At 51.2% G+C, this 22,025-nt stretch overlaps 2 protein-coding genes across 7 annotated transcripts in view; one reads left to right on the forward strand and one right to left on the reverse strand.

Annotated features, from left to right (window-relative positions):
* Nucleotides 1-14,944, reverse strand: MATN4 (matrilin 4). 4 transcript variants are annotated; one of them, XM_023227954.2, is made up of 11 exons: nt 14,857-14,944; nt 14,589-14,708; nt 11,911-12,017; nt 10,630-11,199; nt 7,758-7,880; nt 7,539-7,661; nt 7,324-7,446; nt 4,652-5,065; nt 4,400-4,552; nt 426-533; nt 1-343 (listed from the first exon to the last, which is right to left on the reverse strand). In XM_023227954.2, exons 3-11 carry the CDS (start codon nt 11,981-11,983, stop codon nt 285-287), a joined length of 1,746 nt encoding a protein of 581 aa, XP_023083722.1. In that variant the 5' UTR covers nt 11,984-12,017; nt 14,589-14,708; nt 14,857-14,944; the 3' UTR covers nt 1-284. The 4 variants fall into 4 exon arrangements, with proteins under 4 accessions (XP_023083722.1, XP_023083723.1, XP_023083724.1 ...); XM_023227955.2 differs by lacking the exons at nt 7,758-7,880; nt 14,857-14,944 and having other exon boundaries at nt 14,589-14,741; XM_023227956.2 differs by lacking the exons at nt 14,589-14,708; nt 14,857-14,944 and having other exon boundaries at nt 10,630-11,150; nt 11,911-11,998.
* RBPJL (recombination signal binding protein for immunoglobulin kappa J region like) overlaps nt 13,269-22,025 on the forward strand; it is a 15,642-nt gene continuing 6,885 nt past the window's right edge. For 2 of the 3 annotated variants that reach the window (XM_023227958.3, XM_023227959.3), the window contains exons 1-9: nt 13,269-13,364; nt 14,557-14,665; nt 15,968-16,093; nt 18,005-18,075; nt 18,256-18,371; nt 18,641-18,815; nt 19,828-19,965; nt 20,400-20,509; nt 20,777-20,929. In XM_023227958.3, the coding sequence (XP_023083726.1) occupies nt 13,343-13,364; nt 14,557-14,665; nt 15,968-16,093; nt 18,005-18,075; nt 18,256-18,371; nt 18,641-18,815; nt 19,828-19,965; nt 20,400-20,509; nt 20,777-20,929 (1,020 nt within the window). In that variant the 5' untranslated portion in view covers nt 13,269-13,342. The remainder of the gene's footprint in view (nt 13,365-14,556; nt 14,666-15,967; nt 16,094-18,004; nt 18,076-18,255; nt 18,372-18,640; nt 18,816-19,827; nt 19,966-20,399; nt 20,510-20,776; nt 20,930-22,025) is intronic. The other variant, XM_023227960.2, reaches the window with a different exon arrangement.

Below are 22,025 nucleotides of genomic sequence, written 5' to 3' on the forward strand. Positions count from 1 at the left end.
TTTTCTTTTTTTTTTTAAGAAAACAAATAAATCCAACAAAGAACTGAGCGCAGCACGCGGCGAGGGCATGCCGGTCTAGCACGTGCCCCTTCCGCCACCACCCGCTATCCCCCTGGCCCAGCCGTCCGCCTAATGGTCCGGGCGAGGCCAGCTCAGCTCAGTGTCGGAAGCCCGCCAGCGCCTCCGCCCCGACAGCCCAAGCCCGACTGGCCTAGGTTCTGCCTGGCCCCGGCGCACTGTCCATGGTGCCGCGCCCCAGCCCGGGTCTGGGCCGCCCGTGGCCCTCACTTCTGGTTGGCCAGCTGGTTCTCCAGATCCTCCAGGCGCGCCGTCAGCTGGGCCAGTGAGCGGTTAAGGAGGCCGTTGGAGTACGCTGAGGTCCCTTCACTTTCCCTCTAGCCCGCGCCACCAGCCCCAAAGGATATGGTTCAGCGTCAGGCTCTCGAGCGCCCCCAGCGTGCGGCCCTGGAACTCCACGAGGCTTTCGCATTCGCATGGGCTCCGAAGCTCTGTCCCTGCGCTGATGCCCTCCTCTGTAAGCCGGGCACAGAGGGTCAGGGGGATGAGAAATTGCGCTAGCTTTGGCCGTCTGATTTCCCTGCACTGGGCCTATGGTTGAGTATATGGGCGTTGGATTCAGAGAGCCCTGGGCTGAGTCCCAAGCTAAGAAGCTGTGAGATACTGAAAAACTCACTAACCTTTCTAAGCTCAGTTTCCTCATCTATAAAATGGATATAATGAAAGAATGTATGCATTAATGGCTTCGATGATTCATTCACTTGTGTATGTGTATGTGTGTGTGTGTGTGTGTGTGTGTGTGTGCGTGCGCGCGCGAAACTTACAAGACTGTTTATCAAACCTTAATGCTCACTGGAATCATCAGGAGAGCTTGTTAAAATATAGATTCTGATTCAGAATGGAGAAGGAGCTCAGAAGGTACATTTCTAACAAGCTCCCAAATGATGCTGATGCTCCTGGTCTGCAGACCACACTTTGAGTAGCACTCTCCAAATAAAATTTTATGCAACGATGAAAGTGTTCTACACCTGCCCTGTCCAAAGCAGTAGCCACAAGCTACATGTGGCTGTTTAACACTGCAAATGTGACTGGTGCTACTAAAGGACTAAAATGTATTTTATTTTAATCAATTGTAATTAAATAGATACTGCCTACCTTTGTGAAAAAGCACAGATCTAAAACACTGCCTGGTTCAAGTAAATACTTTACAGCAGAGGTCCCCAACCCCCAGGCCATGGACCAGTACCAGCACATTGCATGGACCAGTACCAGTCCATGGCCTGTTAGGAACTGGGTCACACAGCAGGATGCGAGCAGCCAGCAGGCAAGGGAGCTTCATCTGTATTTATAGCTGCTCTTCATCACTCCTCTTACAACCTGAGCTCCTCTCCTGTCAAATCAATGGCATTGTTAGATTCTCATGGGAGCACAAACCCTATTGTAAACTGTGCATGTGAGGGATCTAGTGCATGCAGCCTTCTTATGAAACTCTAATGCCTGATGATCTGTTTATTACATGATTGTATATTACAATGTAATAATAGAAATAAAGTGCACAATAAATGTAATGTGCTTGAATCATCCCAAAACCATCCTCCCCACCACATCATGGAAAAATTGTCTTCCACAAAACCACTCTCTGGTGCCAGAAAGATTGGGAACCACTGCTTTATAGTGTATTTCAACTAGACCAGTGATTCTCAAAGTGTGGTCCTTGGACCAGCAGCATCAGCATCGTGTAGGAATTTATCAAAAATGCAAATTACCAGACAACACCCCAGACTTACTGAATTAGAAAATCTAGAATTGAAGCCCAGCAATTTGTGTTTGTTTTTGTTTTGTGTTTTGAGCTCTGTCACCCAGGCTGGAGTGCAGTGGCACAATCTCGGCTCACTGCAACCTCCACCTCCTGGGTTCAAGTGATTCTCCTGCCTCAGACTCCCGAGTAGCTGGGGTTACAGGCGCGTGCCACCATGCTCTGCTAATTTTTTGTATTTTTAGTAAAGACAGGGTTTCACTGTGTTAGCTAGGATGGTCTTAATCTCCTGACCTCGTGATCCGCCCACCTCGGCCTCACAAAGTGCTGGGATTACAGCCGTCAGTCATTGTACCCAGCCACAATTTGTTTTTAAAGGCCCACCAGGTGATTCTGGTGTGACCTAATCTTTAGGAACCACTGATCCTGATCCAACTCTATCTCCCCACACATCAACATCTTGGGGGTTGGGCAGGAAGTCTTACAATTAAAATTGGCACATGTTTTTTCTTAGCGTACATAAAATAGTGGTGAATCTTAAAATGAATGGTATCTTAGATTCACTGAAATTCTATAAGCATGTGCCATTGTTAAGATTACAGGGAGGCTGAGCGCGGTGGCTCACACCTGTAATCCCAGCACTTTGGGAGACCGAGACGTGTGGATTACGAAGTCAGGAGATCGAGACCATCCTGGCTAACACAGTGAAACCCCGTCTCTACTAAAAATACAAAAAATTAGCTGGGTGTGGTGGCACGTGCCTGTAGTCCCAGCTACTTGAGAGGCTGAGGCAGGAGAATCACTTGAACCTGGGAGGTGGAGGTTGCAGTAAGCCGAGATCGCACCACTGCACTCCAGCCTGGGCAACAGAATGAGACTTCATCTCAAAGGAAAAAAAAAAAGAGAGAGAGAGATTACAGGGAATAACTCAGAAAAAAAAAATGCTACAACAAAAGTACCTTAGGAAAAAAAAGAGAAAGGATTACAGGTAGTGAAATAGTAAGCACAATGCCTGCCATTTAACCTTTGAAAACACTGCTGTAATGATTTAAAAGTTGTGTCTTCATCTTAGTCTTATGTGTACTATGAACAAACTGCTGTAAGTCTTGCTATTGATAACAATCCACAAAGACCCCTAACTTCACAGATAGAGAAACAAAGGGTTGGAGACAGGGAATAGTCATACCACCAATTGGTAAAGAGCTTTGACCACAGAACCCAGACTTCTCTTAGAACTCAAGAGCTACAGGTAACCTTGGACAGCTAGTGCCTCCCCTGTTACAGAAAAGTTAAGGTAGGTGTGGGGGTAAGTGACTTGTCCAAAGTCACACTGCAGGGCCTGCAAGAGTCAGCACAGGAAGAGCTCTGAAAGAGCCCCTAATCTGAAAGAGCCACAATAATTAGAATTAGCTGGGAGGCGGGAAGGGAGGAGAGTTGGGGAAAGGAGTGCGTGTGTATATTTGTATATGTATATACATGCACGTGTGTGTGTGCACACACATACACACATATATATTATATAATACAGCACATATAGCATATTATATATACTTTTTTTTTGAGACAGGGTCTCACTCTGTCACCAGGCTGGACTGCAGTGGTGCAATCTCAGCTCACTGCAACCTCCACCTCCCAGGTTCAAGCAATTCTCCTGCCTCAGTTCCCGCCACCTTGCCCAGCTAATGTTTGTATTTTTGGGTAAAGACAGGGTTTCACCATGTTGCCAAGGATGGTCTCGAACTCCTGATCTCGAGTGATCCACCTGCCTTGGCCTCCCAGAGTGCTGGGATTACGGGCATGAGCCACTGCACCCAGCTCCACTACATATATTAAAAAAAAAAAAAACAGGTTCTCCAGACCCAGACCAGCCCTACTTAGTCTGTTTCTGGAGCTGGAGCCAGAAAAACTGGAAGAAGAATCACATCCTAAGCCTGGGTTAGTGTCTAAAGTCTCTAGGGTAAAAGTTACCCTGGAGACATTCCCTATATCACCTAGAGCACAGTACACAGGATTCAAGAGCCCCCTTCTCCTCCACAAGTAGAGTTAGTCTCCTTTTCCTCAGCTGAGCACCAGATGATGAAGTAGAGGGATTGCACTTATGAGGTATGCTGTCCACATTAAAAAAGAAAAAAAAAAAGAAATAAAAGAAAAAAACATGCCTTTGCATTCTTAAAATATACCCAGTCCTGCCACTTTGCCAAGTTCATAGGGTTGAATTCTAACGAGTTCAGCGGATATATGCTGTGACTCCACTTACAAATGCTGTCTGCTGTGCCTTCAAAAAAAATTCCCAAATTATTCTGAACCTCCACTGACTTGGGGGACTGGTAGCCTAGTCTAGGGTTTCTTAGACTTTAACATGCTTACAAATCACCTGAGAATCTTGTCAAAGTGCAAATTCTGATTCATTCGGTCTGGAGAGCACCAGAAATGCCTCAGTTCTAAGAAGCTACTGGGTGACCGCCCTGCCGCTGGCCTGCGGACCACATCTGGACCAGCAAAGCTCTGTCTAGTAAGCCTAACCTCTGGCTATAACTACAGAGGGGGTACGGATTGAATAGGAAGGGGAGATATCAGAGGGCGGGCAATGAGAGAGAGGAGGAGCCCCGAGAGAGATGCGCTCACCTGGGCAGATGCTGCCTCTGAGGTTCTGCAGCAGGTGCGTCATGGTGCCGAAGTCCGGGGCGTAGGACACGTGCAGTTCAGCTGGCTCCGAGGCGATCTCACGCAGCTCCGCCTCCACCGCCTTGCCCACGCCCACGGCATACATGACGATGCCTACAGGGCCGGGGACTCAGAGGGTGCCCTAGGCCTCGGGAAAGCTGCCTGCCCGCGTCTGACCCAACCCCAGCCCACTGTGTCCCATGCTAAGCCCACCTTCCTCCTTGGCACGCGCTGCCCACACCGAGATGTCATCCTGGGAGCGGCCATCTGTGAAGACCAGGCCAACGCGAGGCACGTTGAGGGCACGGGGCCGCGCACCCTGTGCCTCTGAGAAGCTGTGCTCCACCATGTGCCGCAACGCCAGCCCTGTCATGGTGCCGCGTTCCATGTACTCCACAGCCAGGACGGCCTGCTTCACCTCGGCTGCGGTGCCGTAGCGACCCAGAGGGAACTCGGTGCGCACGCGGCTCGAGAACTGCACCAGTCCCACGCGCGTGCCCTCGGGGGACACGTCTAGGAAGTCCACAATCTGGTTCACGAAGCGCTTCACCAGCTCGAAGTTTTGTGGACGCACGCTCTTGGAGCCGTCAACCAGCAGAACAAGGTCCACGTGGCCTTCCCGGCACCCTGCACAACCAGAAGAGCTTGAATTAAGGACCAGATTCTTGACTGGCGGCAGCTGTCTATCCATCTAGTCGTTCATTCGCTAACATTTATTATACAACAGACAACATTTCCTGAGTCCCTCCTGTGCCAGGCAGTGTGCTAAATAATAATAATTACCAACATTATCATCATCATCACCCTTGACATTTATTCAGTGCTTAGAACAAACCACTCTGCTAAAAGCATCTTTTTAACAACAATCATAATGACCACAATAACTACCATTTATTGATCATCTACTATGTATCAGGCACACTTCTAAGCACGTACCAGTATTAACAATAATAACAACAAAACCATTATTTACCGACAGCTTACGATGTGCCAGGTACTGGGTGAAGTGCTTATATATATTCTCAATCCTCCCAGAAAGCTTGAGTATTGTCCCGATTTTCTATAACCTGAGGTTCTGATGGATGAAGTGATTGCCCCCGATTTCATAGCTAGTACTGACTGAGCCAAGACATGAAACCAGGTCCGTCTGACTCCAAAACCCATGCTCCTGAATGACTCTACAATGTCACCTCCCCTATTCTGAGCCAGGGAATTTGCTAGGACCAAAATGTGGTGTGTGTTGGCATGGGGAGGTTTTGAAAGGTTTTGAAAGAATTAAAACATAATCCTGATCCATGAGGACAGAGCAGAGCAAGTCAGACATGCCATATGCTCTGGTCAAGGAAAGTGCTAGAAGAGAAGAGCATTCAGGGACCCCAAGGTAAGAATAGTGCATTCTTCCTGGAGTTGTTAAGGAAGGCTGCCTGGAGGTGATGGCATTCTATCTGATTTTTGTTATAAACTGAATGAATGTGTTTTCCAAAATTCATTTGTTGAAACCCTATGCCTTAATTTTAGTCTTGGGAGGTGAGATCTGTGGAGGTAATTAGGATTAGATGAGGACATGAGGGTACAGTGCTCATGAGTAAAATTACTGTCCTTATAAGAGTCTGAAGAGGTCAGGCTTGGTGGCTCCCAGGACTTTGGGAGGCTGAGGCAGGCAGATCACTTGAGGTTAGAGTTCGAGACCAGCCTGGCTGAGATGGCAAAACCCCATCTCCACTAAAAATACAAAAATTAACCAAGCATGCTGGTACGCACCTGTAGTCCTAGCTACTCTGGAGGCTGAAACAGGAGAATCAGTTGAGCCCCAGAGGCGGAGGTTGCAGTGAGCCGAGATTGTGTCACTGCACTCCAGCCTGAGAAACAGAGGGAGACTCAGTCTCAAAAAAAAAAAAAAAAAAAAAGAGTCTGAAGAGGGCTTGTTTCCTGTCTTCGCCATGTGAGGACACAGCAAGAAGACTGGTGTGTGTGTGTGTGTGTGTGTGTGTGTTGGCGTGGGGAGGCTTTGAAAGGTGTGCCATCTAAAAATCAGAAAACAGGCTTTCATTAGACGCCATATCTACCGGCACCTTGGTCTTGGATTCCTCAGCCTCCAGAATTGTGAAAAATAAATATTGTTTAAGCCACCTAGTCTATGGTACTTTGATATAGCAGCCTGAATAAACTCAGACCGTCTTGAAAGATCAGTAGGAGTTTGCCAAGGCAGTAAGGGACAGTCTAGAAGGTGGGATGCAGCATGTGCAGCGGCTTGGGATCTAGGGAGTTCCTGACACATCCAAGGAGGGGCAGGCCAGTAAGACTGAAATGTTCAAGTGTGACAGGAGATGGGCAGATGGAGTTGGCTGAAGCTAGATCGTGATGACCTAAGGCAGTGGTTTCAAAATTTTTATCAGAGCCCACAGTAAAAATAATAATAATGATAATACATCATGAGACATTTCACATAGAACTAAAGTTTCAGAAATAATATAACTCTACAGGCAGTAAACTCTATATTGTCTTCCATTCTTTATTTTTTTAATGTTGGTTGTAACCCAGAGATTTGATTTCATTATTCATTAATGTGGTTCTGCTCACCATTTGAAACACTTAGGGGTAAGTCATTTGATCTTTCTTCTGTAGGCATTGGTGAGCCACATAAGGCTTGTGCACGAAGGAGGAATGTAATCTAGTATGTATTTTTTAAATTAATATTGACAGCAGAATAGAGGATTGTAGAAAAGAGATGGAGGCAGGAAATGGCATACACTCCAATGTCACCCCCACCACACACACACATTCACGCCACAGCCTGGGGGCCACAGCAAGGGCAAAGTCAAGGACACTCTGAATGTGGGCAATGGGGCAGAAGCCAATAGAACGCCCTCCCACCCGTTACTCACGGTCGCAGCTCTTGCCATCTGCCTGAAGTTGCCGCCCCTCGGGGCACAGGCAGCGGTAGGAGAGGCCCTCGCTCACACACTGGAACTCACAGCCATGGTCCACACCATTGCAAAGGTCCCGGACTGAAAAGAGAGACAGGTCAGGATGAGTCTGGATGGACCCCACCAGCTAAGATCTCTTACCCCTCCCACAAATGTAGGAGAGGCCGTCTCACCCTGACAGCTCCTCCCATCGGGCTGCAAGTCATGGCCCTCTCTGCAGTGGCATCGTGGCCCACCAGGGGTGCTAACGCACTCATGCTGACAGCTATGGTTGCTAAAGCTGCAGTAGTCAATGGCTGGCAGGAGGGAAGGAACAGCAAGATGTTGCCTCTGATTGGAGCCCTCGCAGGCCACAGTCCAGGGTGTGGTGGGAGGGCGGGGGTGTTGCTCACCCCTGCAGCTCCTCTGGTCCTGCTGGAGTACAAAGCCAACTTGGCAGCGACAGAAATAGGAGCCCGGGGAATTGACGCAGTGGTGCTCACATCCATGGGTTCCTTCAGCACACAGGTCAATGGCTGAGGAAGAGATGGGGTCAGTCTATGCCCAGGGCTGCCCTTCTCAGCTCTGGTAGCACAACCACCTGAGGAAATTTGTAAGAATACCTATGCCTGGGCCCCAACCCCAACAATCCTGACCTAATTAGTCAGGGGCCCTGTCCTCAAGATGCTCTCTGACTTACAGAGGACAGGTTTGGCCATTTTACCTGTCTGAGCCTCCATTTTTCTCTTTGCAAAATGGGACTATAATGGAAAAGAATGATTGCTATTCACAGCTTCCTTATGTGGAAGTTGGGGAACTATTGCTCTGTTGAGCATCTTGATGGTCTAGACAGGCAAAGATGGCCGAGAGCTGGACTGGAGACACGATAATTACCCTGTATAAAAAAGTGAGTATTTGGGGTTCCTGGAAAGGAGATGAGAGTGGAGAGAGAGAGGAAAAAAAAAGAACAAGAGAGCCAGTATGAAGATGAGTAACTCTGTGGGTTGAGGCTGCCCGTGAAAAATCCCTTGTACTGGGCTGACTGAGGACTTTTAGAAACAAAGCTGTCTAATATTCAATTATAATGAGGTGTGTGTGTGTGTGTGTGTGTGCTATGAGTTACTTAGCACATACACACTTGTGTGTGCCCCTGCATACAAGTATGTAAAACAAAGAAGAGCTTGATTAACATGCATGGAACAAGAACAGCATGTGCGGGGTTGAGAAATGAGAGAGGATCCATAAATCAAATGAATTTAGCAGGGGCTCACAGCAAGACGTGACCACCAGAACGTAAGCACTTGGGGGATTTTCAGAGGTCTTGGAGAGGGATTTGAATGTTAAACAGTCATCAAATCAGAGTTCAAGCCAACTTTTAGTTTCTAGAAACAAGACCCCGGCTGACATCTGGGTTATCAGGATTACATGATTTCTTTTTCCAGGTTGTTGTGAGGCTGAGAGATAATAATGGGTTTAATGCTCCTAGCACAATGTCTAATACTAACTTGGCACTCAGTAAAAAACCCAATTGCATAAGCAAGGTATTCTGTGCCATAGCTTTTCAGAAGACAAAAACGAAGAACCAGCTCAGACCTGTAATCCCAGCACTTTGAGAGGCCAAGGCGGGAGGATCTCTTGAGCCCAGGAGTGTGAGACCACCCTGGGCAACATAGCAAGACCCTATCTCTTAAAAGAGAGAGAATCTTGAAAGATTTGCAAGGGCAGAGGGGAGCAGCAAGGGCAGCTCGGGTGAGCAGCACACAAAAAGCTCATGGGCGGCATGAGTGGGGAGACCCACCTAACTAAAGACCCCCCAACAGTATCTAAGAAGAGAAACTGTAAGGACGTGCCTGTAAGAAGACAGAAACAGCCGAGCGCGGTGGCTTATGCCTGTAATCCCAGTACTTTGGGAGGCCAAGGTGGGCAGATTACTTGAGGTCAGGAGTTCGAGATCAGCCTGGCCAACATGGTGAAACCCTGTCTCCACCAAAAATACAAAAAATAGCTGGGTGTGGTGGTGGGCGCCTGTGATCCCAGCTACTTGGGAGGCTGAGGTACAAGAATCGCTTGAACCCAGGAGGCAGAGGTTGCACTGAGCCAAGATCACACCATTGCACTCTAGCTTGGGCAACAGAGCAAGACTCTGTCTCAAAAAAAAAAAAAAAAAAAAAAAAAAGAGAGGAGAGGACAACAGAAACAAGTTTGGGAGGAGAATTGGAGTCTGAAAACATTGAAAAAGAGGGCAGAAAGCACACTGAACTGTGGGCTCCCACCAGGGACTTGTGTGACCCCAGGCAATACCTTCCTTTCTTAGGTCTGTAAAGCGATGGATGTGTGCTTTTACTGTCAAAGGCCCTTCCAGACTCATTGGTCTGATGTTGGGGCAATGGAGATTTAAAGAAGGTTCAGGAGCAGTGAGATTGCAGGACAGGGGTAGCTCTCACCCAAACAGCTCTTGTTATCTGCTGCTAGCTTGTAGCCCGGGTTGCAGGTGCAGTGGAACATGCCCGGGGCATTGACACATTGGTGCTGGCAACCATGTCCCCGCTCAGCACACTGGTCCTTCCCTGAGGACACACAGGACTAGAATCAGCAGAGAACAGATGGACAGAAGTCTCCAACAAGAGAGAGAAGGATGGGGATGGGGTCAGAGGCAGGCATCACCTTCAAATGGCTTTCAGAAGTAAATAACTAATTTGAGAGGGGCCATACCAAATGGGAGGGCTTAGGGAAAGAATAAGGCTTAAGGAGCCCCTTTGAGTAGGCTCAGAAGAGGAGGCACCCAATTAGACATGTCAGTGGGCTAAGACAGGACTACACAGGGGCAGGAGTGGGTAGGAGGTGGAGAGGTGTTAAATCGAGATGGGCGGAATAAACTCAAAACGTGACTGGAACAGCTCTTGTAGCATTTGTGGGAGGAGCTAAGATGATAACGGAAGAAGCCATCCCCATGTGGGAGGGCCATGACTCTTTGGAGTAGCCCATCCCTCTTAGCTTTGAGAATCACTGGTTCCTTGTGTGCAGGGGGTTGGTGCTGGAGTTTGACATTACGCCTGTGGTAAGCTGTGGCGGAGGGCAGGGCAAGAAACTATAGTTTGCTCCTTGTTGATGGAGCTTGAGCAGAAGTGGTCAGAGCTGAAATCTGACACAGCCTGCGGTAGGTCAGAGCAGCTCTAACTGGAAAGCGCGGGGCCACCCCACGGGATGGGATTTACTGTGGTGGGAAAGGAATCCAAGCATTTGGATTAAGAGTTCGAGCTTCACTCCAGCACCCTCCTAACTCACCACACAGCCGGCTCTGGAACTGCAGGCCGAACTCCTGGATGAGGTCGAAGGACTCTACGAGGAAGACGTGCTCGTCTAGCGGGGGCGATGCCATGGCGCGCAGGGAGCCCACGTCTGCGCGCTGCACCCCCACCGCGTAAATTTCAATGCCGCGGGCGCGGGCCTGTGCCGCCACCTCGGCCACGCGGTCCTGGGGCCGCCCGTCTGTCACGATGACAGCGACGCGCGGCACGCGCTCCTCCGGCGGGCGCGCGCCCTCTGCCACGCTGAAGGCCACGTTCATGGCGTACTGAATTGCCAGTCCCGTCATGGTGCCTTGCGCCAGCGGCACCAGGTCGCGGATGGCGCGTTCCATGTCCTCACGGCGCGAGAACGCACGGAGAGGGAAGACGCTCTGCACTTGACTCGAATACTGGATCACGCCAACGCGCGTGGCGTTGGGACCCACGTTCAGGCCTCGGACGAGGCCCACTAGGAACTGCCGCATGGTCTCGAATTCGAAAGGGCGCACGCTGCGGGAGCTGTCAATCACGAACACCAGATCCAGGGGCCCAGTGTGACACCTGGGACCTGCGGGGAGATCAGTGAGGACTCTCCTAGGTCAGCAAAGCCTCACCTCCGAGGAGAACCCCAGGGAAACCCAGAGGAAATGCTGCTATGCCGGCATAACAGCGCCCAGCACAGCAAACGCAGATTAGATAGATGCACTCACTCGGCATGTGCCTGGTACCTGGGCTAGGAGATTTCACAAATTCCCTCATCTTACAGCTCTGAGGGCTATTCTGAGGAGGTATTACCCATTGACGAGTGGGCAAGGAAGCGTCGCAGACTCAAAGCCTGCAGGGACCAGGCAGGGAACATGGATGAACTGGTTGGGTTAGGACGGTGGATACCCAAAGAGCCCCTGTCACTCCTAATTGGGCAGGAAGCTCCATCCAAATGCTGCCATGCGCCTGCAAATTGGATGTTAGCAGATCCCTGGATTTTTCAAGAAAAGTACTAAACAGGGATTTTTATGTAAAATTTCCTGGTTTTTTCATGTTTTCAAATAATTTTTCCAAATTAAAAACCCAATGGGCAGTTACTGCATGTGCCCAAAACTAAGCCACATCCTACAGATGAAGAAACTGGGGCCCAGAAAGCTGAAGTGGGAAACTTAAACCCAGTCCCATATGTTCCAAAGCCCTAGCTTCTCTCTCCCCAGCAGGAGGAGCTGGCTGCAGAAGGAGGACCTGCTTCCACTCCCCTCCTCCCACTGGTGAGGTCTGGGCCCCAGTTCACCTGCCAACTGGAGCTGGCTTTCCCAGGGCTGAAGAAGGAACAGCAACACGAGCCAGCAAAGAAGGCCTCTCATGGCGCTTGGGGACAGAGAATGGAGCTGTCAGAGCCTGGAGGGAGGAAGGAAAACAGAAAAGAAACATTTACAGAGCTCTTATTCTGGGTGATAGGCACTTGGAGGGGGAAGAGAGTTAGGGGTTTATTTTACTAATCTCTCTATTTTTGTGCATGTTTGAAATGTTTCAGAATTTAAAAATTCTCATCACAGTGGAATTGGTGGGAAACACAAGAGGTTCTTTTTTTTTTTTTTTGAGATGGAGTCTTGCTCTGTTGCCCGGCTATAGTGCAGTGGTATTATCTTGGCTCACTGCAACCTCTGCCTCCCAGGTTCAAGCGATTCTCCTGCCTCAGCCTCCTGAGTAGCTGGGATTACAGGCTCCTGCCACCACAGCTGGCTAATTTTTTGTATTTTTAGTAGAGAGAGGGGGTTTTGCCATGTTGGCCAGGCTGGTCTCCAACTCCTGACCTCAGGTGATCCTCTCACCTTGGCCTCCCAAAGTGCTGGGATTACAGACATGAGCCACCTCACTCAGCCCACAAGAGATTATTTGTGGAACTGCAGAATGCTAAATAAGAATAGATACATAGATACAAATATAAAAAATTTAAACAGAAAAAACAGGTCTTTCTTAAATGTCAGGCACAGTGTTAAACGCTCGTCACGCATTGTGGCATTTAATCCTCTCTGTAATTGTAAGAGTAAGGCTGTGATTGTCCCTATCATACAGACAAGGAAATTGAGGCTCAGAAAAGTTAAGCGCTGGTACCTAAAGTCATTCGGCCAAAAAATGGCTGCGACAGGACAGAATCCCACGCCTGCTGGTTTCTGTGAGCCATTCTGGGCGTTTGGTGCCTCTCCTCCTGCCAGGCGAACCTCTGCAGACAGAAGCCCTTCTCCACCTCGGCCCACTCCCCTACGCACACAAGGTTCTGTGTGGCTGTCTTTGCAACTCGTCAACTCCCCCGCGCCAGACTCCTCCATACACACAAACACAGACATGTACTGCCCAACCGCAGGCGGCGGGGAGGGGCTGCGCCCTGTTGCGGGGGTTGAGCGTTGTGGCGCGGCAGCCAGTGGACCAAAACCCACCACGCACAAGAACGCGCGGCTTGGCGCCTGTTTCCCGCCTGCTCTCAGGAGCGACCGCCAGGGGACGCCCGAGATGGCAGGGGGCGTGGGAAGCTCACATCTGCCCAGCAGGTGCGCCAACCCCGAGCAAACAGGGGGCTGGGGCCCGGGGCCTTGGAGATAAGGCCTGGACAGGATATATCCCGCGTAGGAGCTAGGGAGCAGAGGTGTGCAGGTTTCCAGCCACAACAGCACTGGACTCGTCCAGGGGCGGCGAGTGAGCAGCTGGGGCCCCGTAGAGCCGCCATGGACCCTGCAGGGGCAGCAGGTGAGCGCTCATCCTCCCGTGGCCCGGAGACGCCCCGTGAGAACTACAAAGGACCCCCCCCCCCCCGCCCCACTGTACAAATAGGAAAACTAAGCCCCAACAAGGCAGCCCGCCGAGCTGCAAAAGCAGGATTAGAACCTAGGGCTCCTGGTTCCCCTTCTCCCTCTTGAGGCCCCCTGGCGCTTGGAAGTCACTAAACCTCTTTTCCTTCCAGTTCCTACCCCACCCCCGCGCCCCATGCTGAACCTGTGTTAGCCATTTTTCTGTTGCTGTTTCCTGGTAGAGAGAGCCAGCCGCCCCTAACCCAACCGCAGCCCCGCCCCCGCCCCCCAATTCCGTGAATGCGCCTATTCTGAGCAAGGCCAGTGCCTGCTTCTCACTCCAGGCGACCTTCTCATCCCGGATTCTTCACCCCTTTCCCCTCCCAGGCCTGGTAGAAGAACAGAAATCCCTCTGGCAGGGCCGGTCGTGGGAGGGTGACCAAGCAAGATGTGGCAGCGCTGGTGGAAGTGGGAGGGCGGGGAACCCTTCTCTGGTTTGGGCCACAGGCGAGGCCAGCATCCCTGGGCAGCATGAGGGCTAAGGCACAAGGGGCCTCTGCCACCTCCCATACTTTCCCACCCGGAGACGCCTCTGGGCCCCCAAATCTTGGTTAAGGTTCCACTCATCCCATTCCTGGTCTGAGCCAACTTCTCACCTGGCACCCTGCCTCCACCCCAGGAATCCTAGAAAGTCACAATAGCGACTGCCTCAAAGTTCATCACCTTTCCAAACCCCTCATTCTACAAAGAAAGGAACTAGGTCCAGAGAGGGTAGTGCGTTGCTGAAGGGCACACAGCGATGTCTGGCAGGATTGACACTAGAACTCGGGATTCCTCTGAGGAGTTAATCCTTGCATTAAAAAGAAAGATTCAGAGATGCCCTGGGGTGGGGCTGAGGGAGTGGAGCAGCAAAGGAGGAGAGGCCTGTAAATAATTTCTCAAATGTCCCTCAGGGACATTTCAGGGGGTTCCTGGAGGGACGAGAGTAGAAAAGGGATGATCCTATTTTGATGGCTTTGCTGGTGGGGGCTCGATTTGGAAAGGACCCTGCAGAAGTGGGGATGGGCACTGCAGGTCAGACAGGGCACCATAGGCGGTGCCTCTGCTAAAATACAGTTGCCTGATCTGGCTTGATGCCTACTCCCCTGCAGACCCCTCAATGCCTCCCAACACTTTGACTCACCTGAGCCTGCGGGACAGATCAGAGATGCAGCTGCAGAGCGAAGCCGACAGGCGGAGCCTCCCGGGCACTTGGACCAGGTAACGGTGTGGCAGCGTGCCCTAGGTGGGGACTGCCAGGCAGCTGGAGCACGCAGAGGCGGCGGCCACCGCATTTAACCCAGGGCTGGTGGGTGGGGAGGGGAAGCGCAGGCTGCAACCCCTCCCACTGGCAGGGAGGCATCCCCCTCCTTCCTCCTGAGGCGGGGCAAACCCAGCACCCCTGCTCCTACCACCCTTGGAGCTGCAGACAGGGCTAGCTGCGGGCCAGGCTGGAATTCGGCTACAGCAGGAGACTGGGGAGACTGGGGCAGCCACACTCCGCAGCCGGAATTCATTGGAAGCTTAGAAGGCACTTCCCTAAGGAGAGCCCCAAGGGGTGGAGCGGTTCTGGCTGTGGCTGCTGCCTGTCTGGCCTGGCTTTCGAGGGTGCGGTCCTACGCTGTCCCCTCCAGGAGTGAGGAGAGACTCCGGTCCTGCCAAGAGGATAAAGGGCTCAGAAGGACAGCCTCAGTTTTCATGGCTCTCCTGGCCTCAACCTGCTAACCCCCTAAATGTCTCCCACCTCCCCTCCTCTACTTACTCCCTGCAATTGCTTGGACCCACCCACCCACATCGTTCAAGAACCCCAGGTTGAGAAGCCACCAGGCCCCTAGGCTCTAACCTGGCTAACTCTGCAGAACCAATGTCATCTGCCTTGACTTCTGTAATCAAGGGAAGGAAAGCCCACACAGCAATAGGTCACTTCTCATGGGAGAAAGGGAAGAATATGACTTTGGCCTCAGGAAGGCTCAGATTCCCCCAGGTCACCCCCCATCCTGGGGACAAGGTTTTGGGCCCTTTTCTGTTTGCAGGCAGGAGGCTAGAGAGCGCTCCAGGCCAGGAGTCCAACAAAGGCTCCCCCTTCCCCTCGCCGCTCCCTAGGATGGGGAAGCTTCATCTTTACCAATTCCATCAGCCCTAAAATACTCTTCTCCATCCCAAGGCCAGTATAAGTATGGCCTTTGTGTCACAGCCACGTGTCCCTATGGCCCTGGGCTCCAATGGGCACGATGCCAGACCCGCAGAGTGGAACCTGGGTGGTCCCGTGGGCTCCATGCAGGCCTCATTGAGCACCTTGCAGCCTAAATATTTAGCCTACAATTTTCAGCCAAGTCTCCTCCTTACCTAATGCTTCCTCTTCCTGATCCCACAGGGGCAGAATATAGAGCACCCCCCCCCCACCCCCGCCACTTCCTCTAACTCCCTGCACACTTCATTTTACTCAACCTGAGTACTTGGACCCTGTGCCACCTTGACCCTTCTCCTTCCTGTGGCCGGTCGACCTGCCTGCCCCACTCCCAGGTCATCCCCAGAGCACACCACCATTCTGAGGGGAGGCGTGCACAGGTGCCTGCAGCAACAGTGTGAACAGACTGTGCGGATCGTGCATGCCAAGGTGGCCCAGAAATCGTACGGAAATGAGAAGCGGTAGGTGCCTCGGCAGCCCCTCCCAAGTCTCTGCAACTGTCAGCCCTATGCACCCCTCTATGCACCCACTGGGCCTCTTTTAGACCCAGAAGAGGCCTCAGGGCTGAAATCTCAACTATTGGTAGACCAGGGCCTTGACCCTCAGCCACTATTAGCCCCCACTTTGGTCTATAGTTCTATAGCAGGAGATTTCCTGTGAATCACCTGTCTCCATTCATTCACTCATTCTCCCATTTATTCACTTATTGATTCATTCAACAACTACTTACTGAGTGTTTATCATGTATGCACCAGGTACTGTGGGTACTGCTGGGCACTGGGCATACAGCTGAACAAGACAGAAACAGCCCCTGCTCCTTAACCCACACTCTCACTCAAGTGTGGAAGAGACAGACAGTAAACTCCCCATAAATCAGTAAACAAGACACTTGCAGATTATGATGTGCACTAGAAGGAAAACTGGACAAGGCCATTTGACAGAAACTGAAGGCAGGGGAGACATTAGCTAGAAAGGTCAAGGAGGTCAAGAGACCTTTTGGGAGGTAACATTGGAACTGAAACTTGAATGTTAAAATGGAGCCAGACAGGAGAAAATCTGGGGAAAGCATGCTACAATTAGAAGGAACAGAAGGGCTGGGCGCAATGGCTCACACCTGTAATCCCAGCAATTTGGGAGGCCAAGGTGGGCAGATGACCTGAGGTCAGGAATTCGAGACCAGCCTGGCCAATATGGTGAAACCCCCTCTCTACCAAAAATACAAAATTAGCTGGGCATGGTGGTGAGCACCTGTAATCCCAGCTACTCAGGAGGCTGAGGCAGGATAATTGGTTGAACCCAGGAGGCAGAGGTTGCAGTGAGCCGAGATCATGCCACTTCACTCCAGCCTGGCAACAGAGCAAGACTCAGTCTCAAAAAAAAAAAAAAAGGCAACAGAAAATGGGAAGACCTTGAGGCTGTATCAACTAGGCCTGTTTAAGGTACAAAAGAAGTCACAGTCGCTGAAATCAGAGAGAGGAGTTGTAGGAAACAAGTTGGAGAGGGAAGCAGGGGTCGGATCGCAGGAGGACTTTTAATTTTTAACCAGTGGAGGATTTTAAGGAGTTAACATGATTTGACTCATGTTTTTAACAAAACATTCTGGCCAGCCTGGTGGTTCATGCCTATAATCCCAGCGCTTTGGCAGGCCCAGGTGGGCAGATTGCTCGAGCCCAGAAGTTCCAGATCTGCATGGACAACATGACAAAACCATGTCTGTACAAAAAATACAAAAATTAGATGAGTGTGGTGGCTCGTGTCTGTAGTCTCAGCTACTCAGGAGGCTGAGGTGGGAGGATCAGTTGGGGAGGCAGAGGTTGCAGTAAGCCGAGACAGCCGAGATCAAGCTACTGCATTCCAGCCTGGGCAACAGAGCAAGACCCTGTCTCAAAAAGTAAAAAAAGAAAAAGAAAGAAGGAAAGAGAGAGAAAGAGAGAGAGAGAGAGAGAGAAAGAGGGAGGGAGGGAGAGGGGAGGGGAGAAGGAGGGAGCACTGTGGCTGCTGTGTGAAATGGGAAGGAGATAGAAACAGAACTTTCTGGAAATAGACCAGTTTGAAGGCTGATGTTGTGGTCCAGGCAAAAAGTAATGGCGGCTGGGATGAAGGGTGAGGTGGTAAGAAGCCAGTGGATTCTGAATATATTATATTTTGAAGGTGGAGTGGACACGACCTTCTGATGAATTGAATGAGGGGTGTAAAAACAATAAGGGTTTGGATATGAATGGGGTTTACAGTCATGAAAAAGCGTGGGGAGGGGGGTGGGAGCGGGAGGAGGAAAAGAAGGTTCTGCTGGGTTTATGCTACTACCGTGCGGTGCTTACAGGACAGCCGAGTGGAGATGGATGCACGAATCCATCACTCACTTATCTCCGCAGGTTCTTCTGCCCCCCGCCGTGTGTCTACCTCTCGGGGCCCGGATGGAGGGTGAAGCCACGGCAGGACCAAGGTGAGGGCGGACTCAAGGGCTGCCGGCCGCCTGCTCTGTAGGGAGAAGCACGAGGTTGGGCCCGAGAGAGGGGCGGTTCGCAGGCGCGGTTTCTCCGCGCCCTCTGGCGGCGAGCGCTAAGCTTGCCTGGCACCTGCGCCCTCCCGAGTCCTTCCAGAGCCAGTTCGCGTCCCTTTCCAGCTCACCAGGCCGGGGAGACGGGGCCCACGGTCTTCGGTTACATGGGACTGGACAGCGCGTCCGGCAGCGCCGCTGAGACGCAGAAGCTGAATTTCGAGCAGCAGCCGGACTCCAGGGTGAGAGCGCACGGGAAGGGGTCCGATTCCTGCTCCCATCCCTGCCTCTACTGGGAAAGGAGGTCTCCTTTATTACTCCCTTCCGAAAGCCAAGAGATAGGTGGGGAGACCGGGAGGCCGGGGTCCTGCCTTAAGGCAGAGCCTGAGAGTCTGGATGGTGGAGCTTCTGGTCACCTCCGACGGGACGGACGTCTGATATCTGGAAGAGGTTGGTTCATCCGACAGGGGAGGGCTGGGATGAGACGGCCCTGTCCCCGCGAGCCCCCTAGGAATTCGGCTGCGCAAAGACCCTGTACATCTCAGATGCAGACAAGAGGAAGCACTTCCGGCTGGTGCTGCGGCTGGTGCTGCGCGGAGGCCGGGAACTGGGAACCTTCCACAGCCGCCTCATCAAGGTCATCTCGAAGCCCTCGCAGAAGAAGCAGTCGCTCAAAAACACCGATCGTGAGCAGGGCGGGGCCTGACTCGGGAGGTGCATCCAAGCCCAGAGCAGCTAAATTGGGGCGCGGAGGTGGGGGTAGGCTGCGCTATAGGGGTGGGGTCAAAGTGGAAAAAGTGGAGTCGGAGCCGAGAAGGGAAGGAGTCTGGATGAGAGGGTGCGGCCCAGGCCTGGGGATGAGAAGAGTTGGAGGATGAAAAGCAGAGAGGAAAGGGACAGATACCAAATTCCAGGTTGGGAGTTGGGGTCCCAGAACAGACAAAAGTTGAACTAGGCAGAGGTTGAACTAGGCAGGGGGGTTGAACTAGGGACAGAGTAAAAGTGACATAGGCGGGGCACAATGGCTCATGCCTGTAATCCCAACAATTTAGGAGACCGAGGTGGGTGGATCACTTGAGCCCAGGAGTTCAAGGATAGCCAGGGCAACATGGCCAACCTTGTCTCTACCAAAAAAAAAAAGTTAGCCGGGCATGGTGGCCTGCACCTGCAGTCCCAGTTACTTGGGAGGCTGTGATCAGAAGATCAATTGAGCCCAAGAGGTTGAGGCTGCAGGGAACTGTGATAGCACCATGGCAGTCCAACCTGGGTGACAGAGTGAGATGCTGTCTCAAAAAAAAATAATAATAATAAATAAGTTTTACTTTGGTTTTGAACTGAAAGATGTCCACGCAGGAAAAGGAGGGAGCAGGCAAAGGTTCCAAACCAGGACTGCAGCAGGCCCTAGAAAAATAGCTGTGAACTGGGAATGCCCAGTTCACATTGCCCAATGTGTCTAGGCCTGTAGGCACATTAGCCAGGCCGCCACAGGGACAGAGGATTGGAAACTGTCTGGAATGTCCAAGGGACCAAGCCAGGCCAGGGCACTGATAGCACCAACTAACCTTAACCCTCACCCACACCCCCTCCCTCACCCTAATCTTAACCCTTACCCTCACCCTCACCGTCACCCTCACCCTAACCCTAACCCCTAATCCTAACCCTGTCTCCTCACCCTCACCCTCACCCTCACCCTCACAGTGTGCATATCCTCCGGCTCAAAGGTCTCCCTCTTCAACCGCCTGCGCTCTCAGACAGTCTCCACACGCTACCTCTCTGTGGAGGACGGGGCCTTTGTGGCCAGTGCGCGACAGTGGGCTGCCTTCACCCTCCATCTGGGTAATGACATCTGCAGGCCCTGGGGCTGGCACTTCACATACATTAGCTTATTTAACTTCCACCACAACTCCTTAAGGAAGGTAAACTCTGCCCCATGTGATTAAGGCTCAGAAACACAAAAAGACTTGACCACAGTCCCAGTGAGCTGATGACTGTTTCAAGCTATTCTGACTCTGTTATCCATGCCCTTTCCCCTTGTATCAACTAAACTGCCTGCCCCCAACCCCTGCCCCCAGAGCAGACATTTGTGAGGATGGCCTCAGATGGCCTCTCCAGAATTAAAAACGTCAGTGTTAGTGGCTCCCCTGAGAACCACCCCCTCCCCCAGGGCCCATGTGTGATGTAAGGAAGAGCCAGAGGCAAGAAGGCAGGGTTTAAGGCAGAAGCTTGGGGGCAGCTGAAAACCTTGTCCCTTGCTTTTTTTTGACCCCCAGCTGATGGGCATTCTTCCCAAGGAGACTTCCCACCGCGAGAGGGCTACGTTCGCTATGGCTCCCTGGTGCAGCTTGTCTGCACGCTCACCGGCATCACTCTTCCTCCCATGGTATAGCAAGGGAGGGTACGCCTGGAGGGGTCCCCTCAGATCTATGCAGAGAATGTGGCACACACAGGCAGGGCTGGAGAGTGAGGCCCCAAGGCATGGAGATACCTATTCTCACCCAGTGTCGCTTAGGACCAGACAGAAGTCAAAGCTCAGCGGGAGTCTGCTAGTGCCTGTGTGGCTATTGGAGTAGCAGAGAGCCAGCTGGAGGGCAGCCTCTGGATACCCAGGCTCCTTGCCACCACCGTTCTTACCACCCTTCCATTGCAGATCATTCGTAAAGTAGCCAAACAGTGTGCGCTCCTTGATGTGGATGAGCCCATCTCCCAGCTACACAAGTGTGCATTCCAGTTTCCTGGCAGTCCCCCAGGAGGGGGTGGCACCTACTTATGCCTTGCCACAGAGAAGGTGGTGCAATTTCAGGTAAGAAGCAGAGAATACCAGCACCAAGTGTCCTGGAAAGTGAGAATGCGGAGAACCACAGAATGTAAGATCATCATCCTCACCATGGTTGCTACTTCCTGAGCAGCCTCCCATGGAACATTAAAATCATAGACCCCAGAACAGAATCATAGGATGTAGAAAAATAGTAATAAGTAATAGTATGAAGTGATATTCCTTCCCAAAGAATTTTAGAGTCATAAAATCGTGGGATATAGCTAGGTGCGGTGGCTCCTGCCTGTAATCCCAGCACTTTGGGAGGCTGAGGTGGGCAGAACAACTGAGGTCAGGAGTTTGAGATTAAGATTGGCCAACATGGTGAAATCCCATCTCTACTAAAAATACAAAAATTAGCTGGCCATGGTCTTGGGCGCCTGTAATCTCAGCTACTCGAGAGGCTGAGGCAGGAGAATCACTTGAACCCAGGAGGTGGAGGTTGCAGTGAGCCGAGATCACACCATTGCACTCCAGCCTGGGTGACAAGAGCGAGACTCCATCTCAAAAAATAATAATAATAAATTGGGATATAAAATTGTAGAATGTAAATAAAAATCATGATAGGTAATAGAGAGCACAGAATTATTGAGAAAAGACTATTCGAAGCACAGATAAAGACACAGAATGTAGGAAATTATAGAATGTGGAAAATCATCATTATCATTAAGCAGTAGTACTCCCAAAAGAATATTATCATAGAATGTTAGGAGATTGAATTATAATATGTGGAAAATAGCAAGTATTATTCCTTCCCCAAGAATATTCCTTCCCAAAGAATATTAAAATTGTAGATTATTAGAGCATAGAATTGTACAAAATTAAAAAAAAAAAAAACAGAATTCTGGAATCCCAAGAAAAAACACCCTTAGAAATCAGCTATCCCAGGCCGGGCCAATGGTTCACACCTGTACTCCCAACACTTTAGGAGGCTGAGGCAGGAGGATCACGAGGCCAGGAGTTTGAGACCAGCCTGGCCAACATGGTGAAACCCCGTCTCTACTAAAAATACAAAAAAAATTATCTGGGTGTGGTGGCCGACACCTGTAATCCCAGCTACCCTGGAGGCTGAGGCAGGAGAATC

Source organism: Piliocolobus tephrosceles, chromosome 20 (assembly GCF_002776525.5).
Source record: "Piliocolobus tephrosceles isolate RC106 chromosome 20, ASM277652v3, whole genome shotgun sequence".
Classification (NCBI taxonomy): domain Eukaryota; kingdom Metazoa; phylum Chordata; class Mammalia; order Primates; family Cercopithecidae; genus Piliocolobus; species Piliocolobus tephrosceles.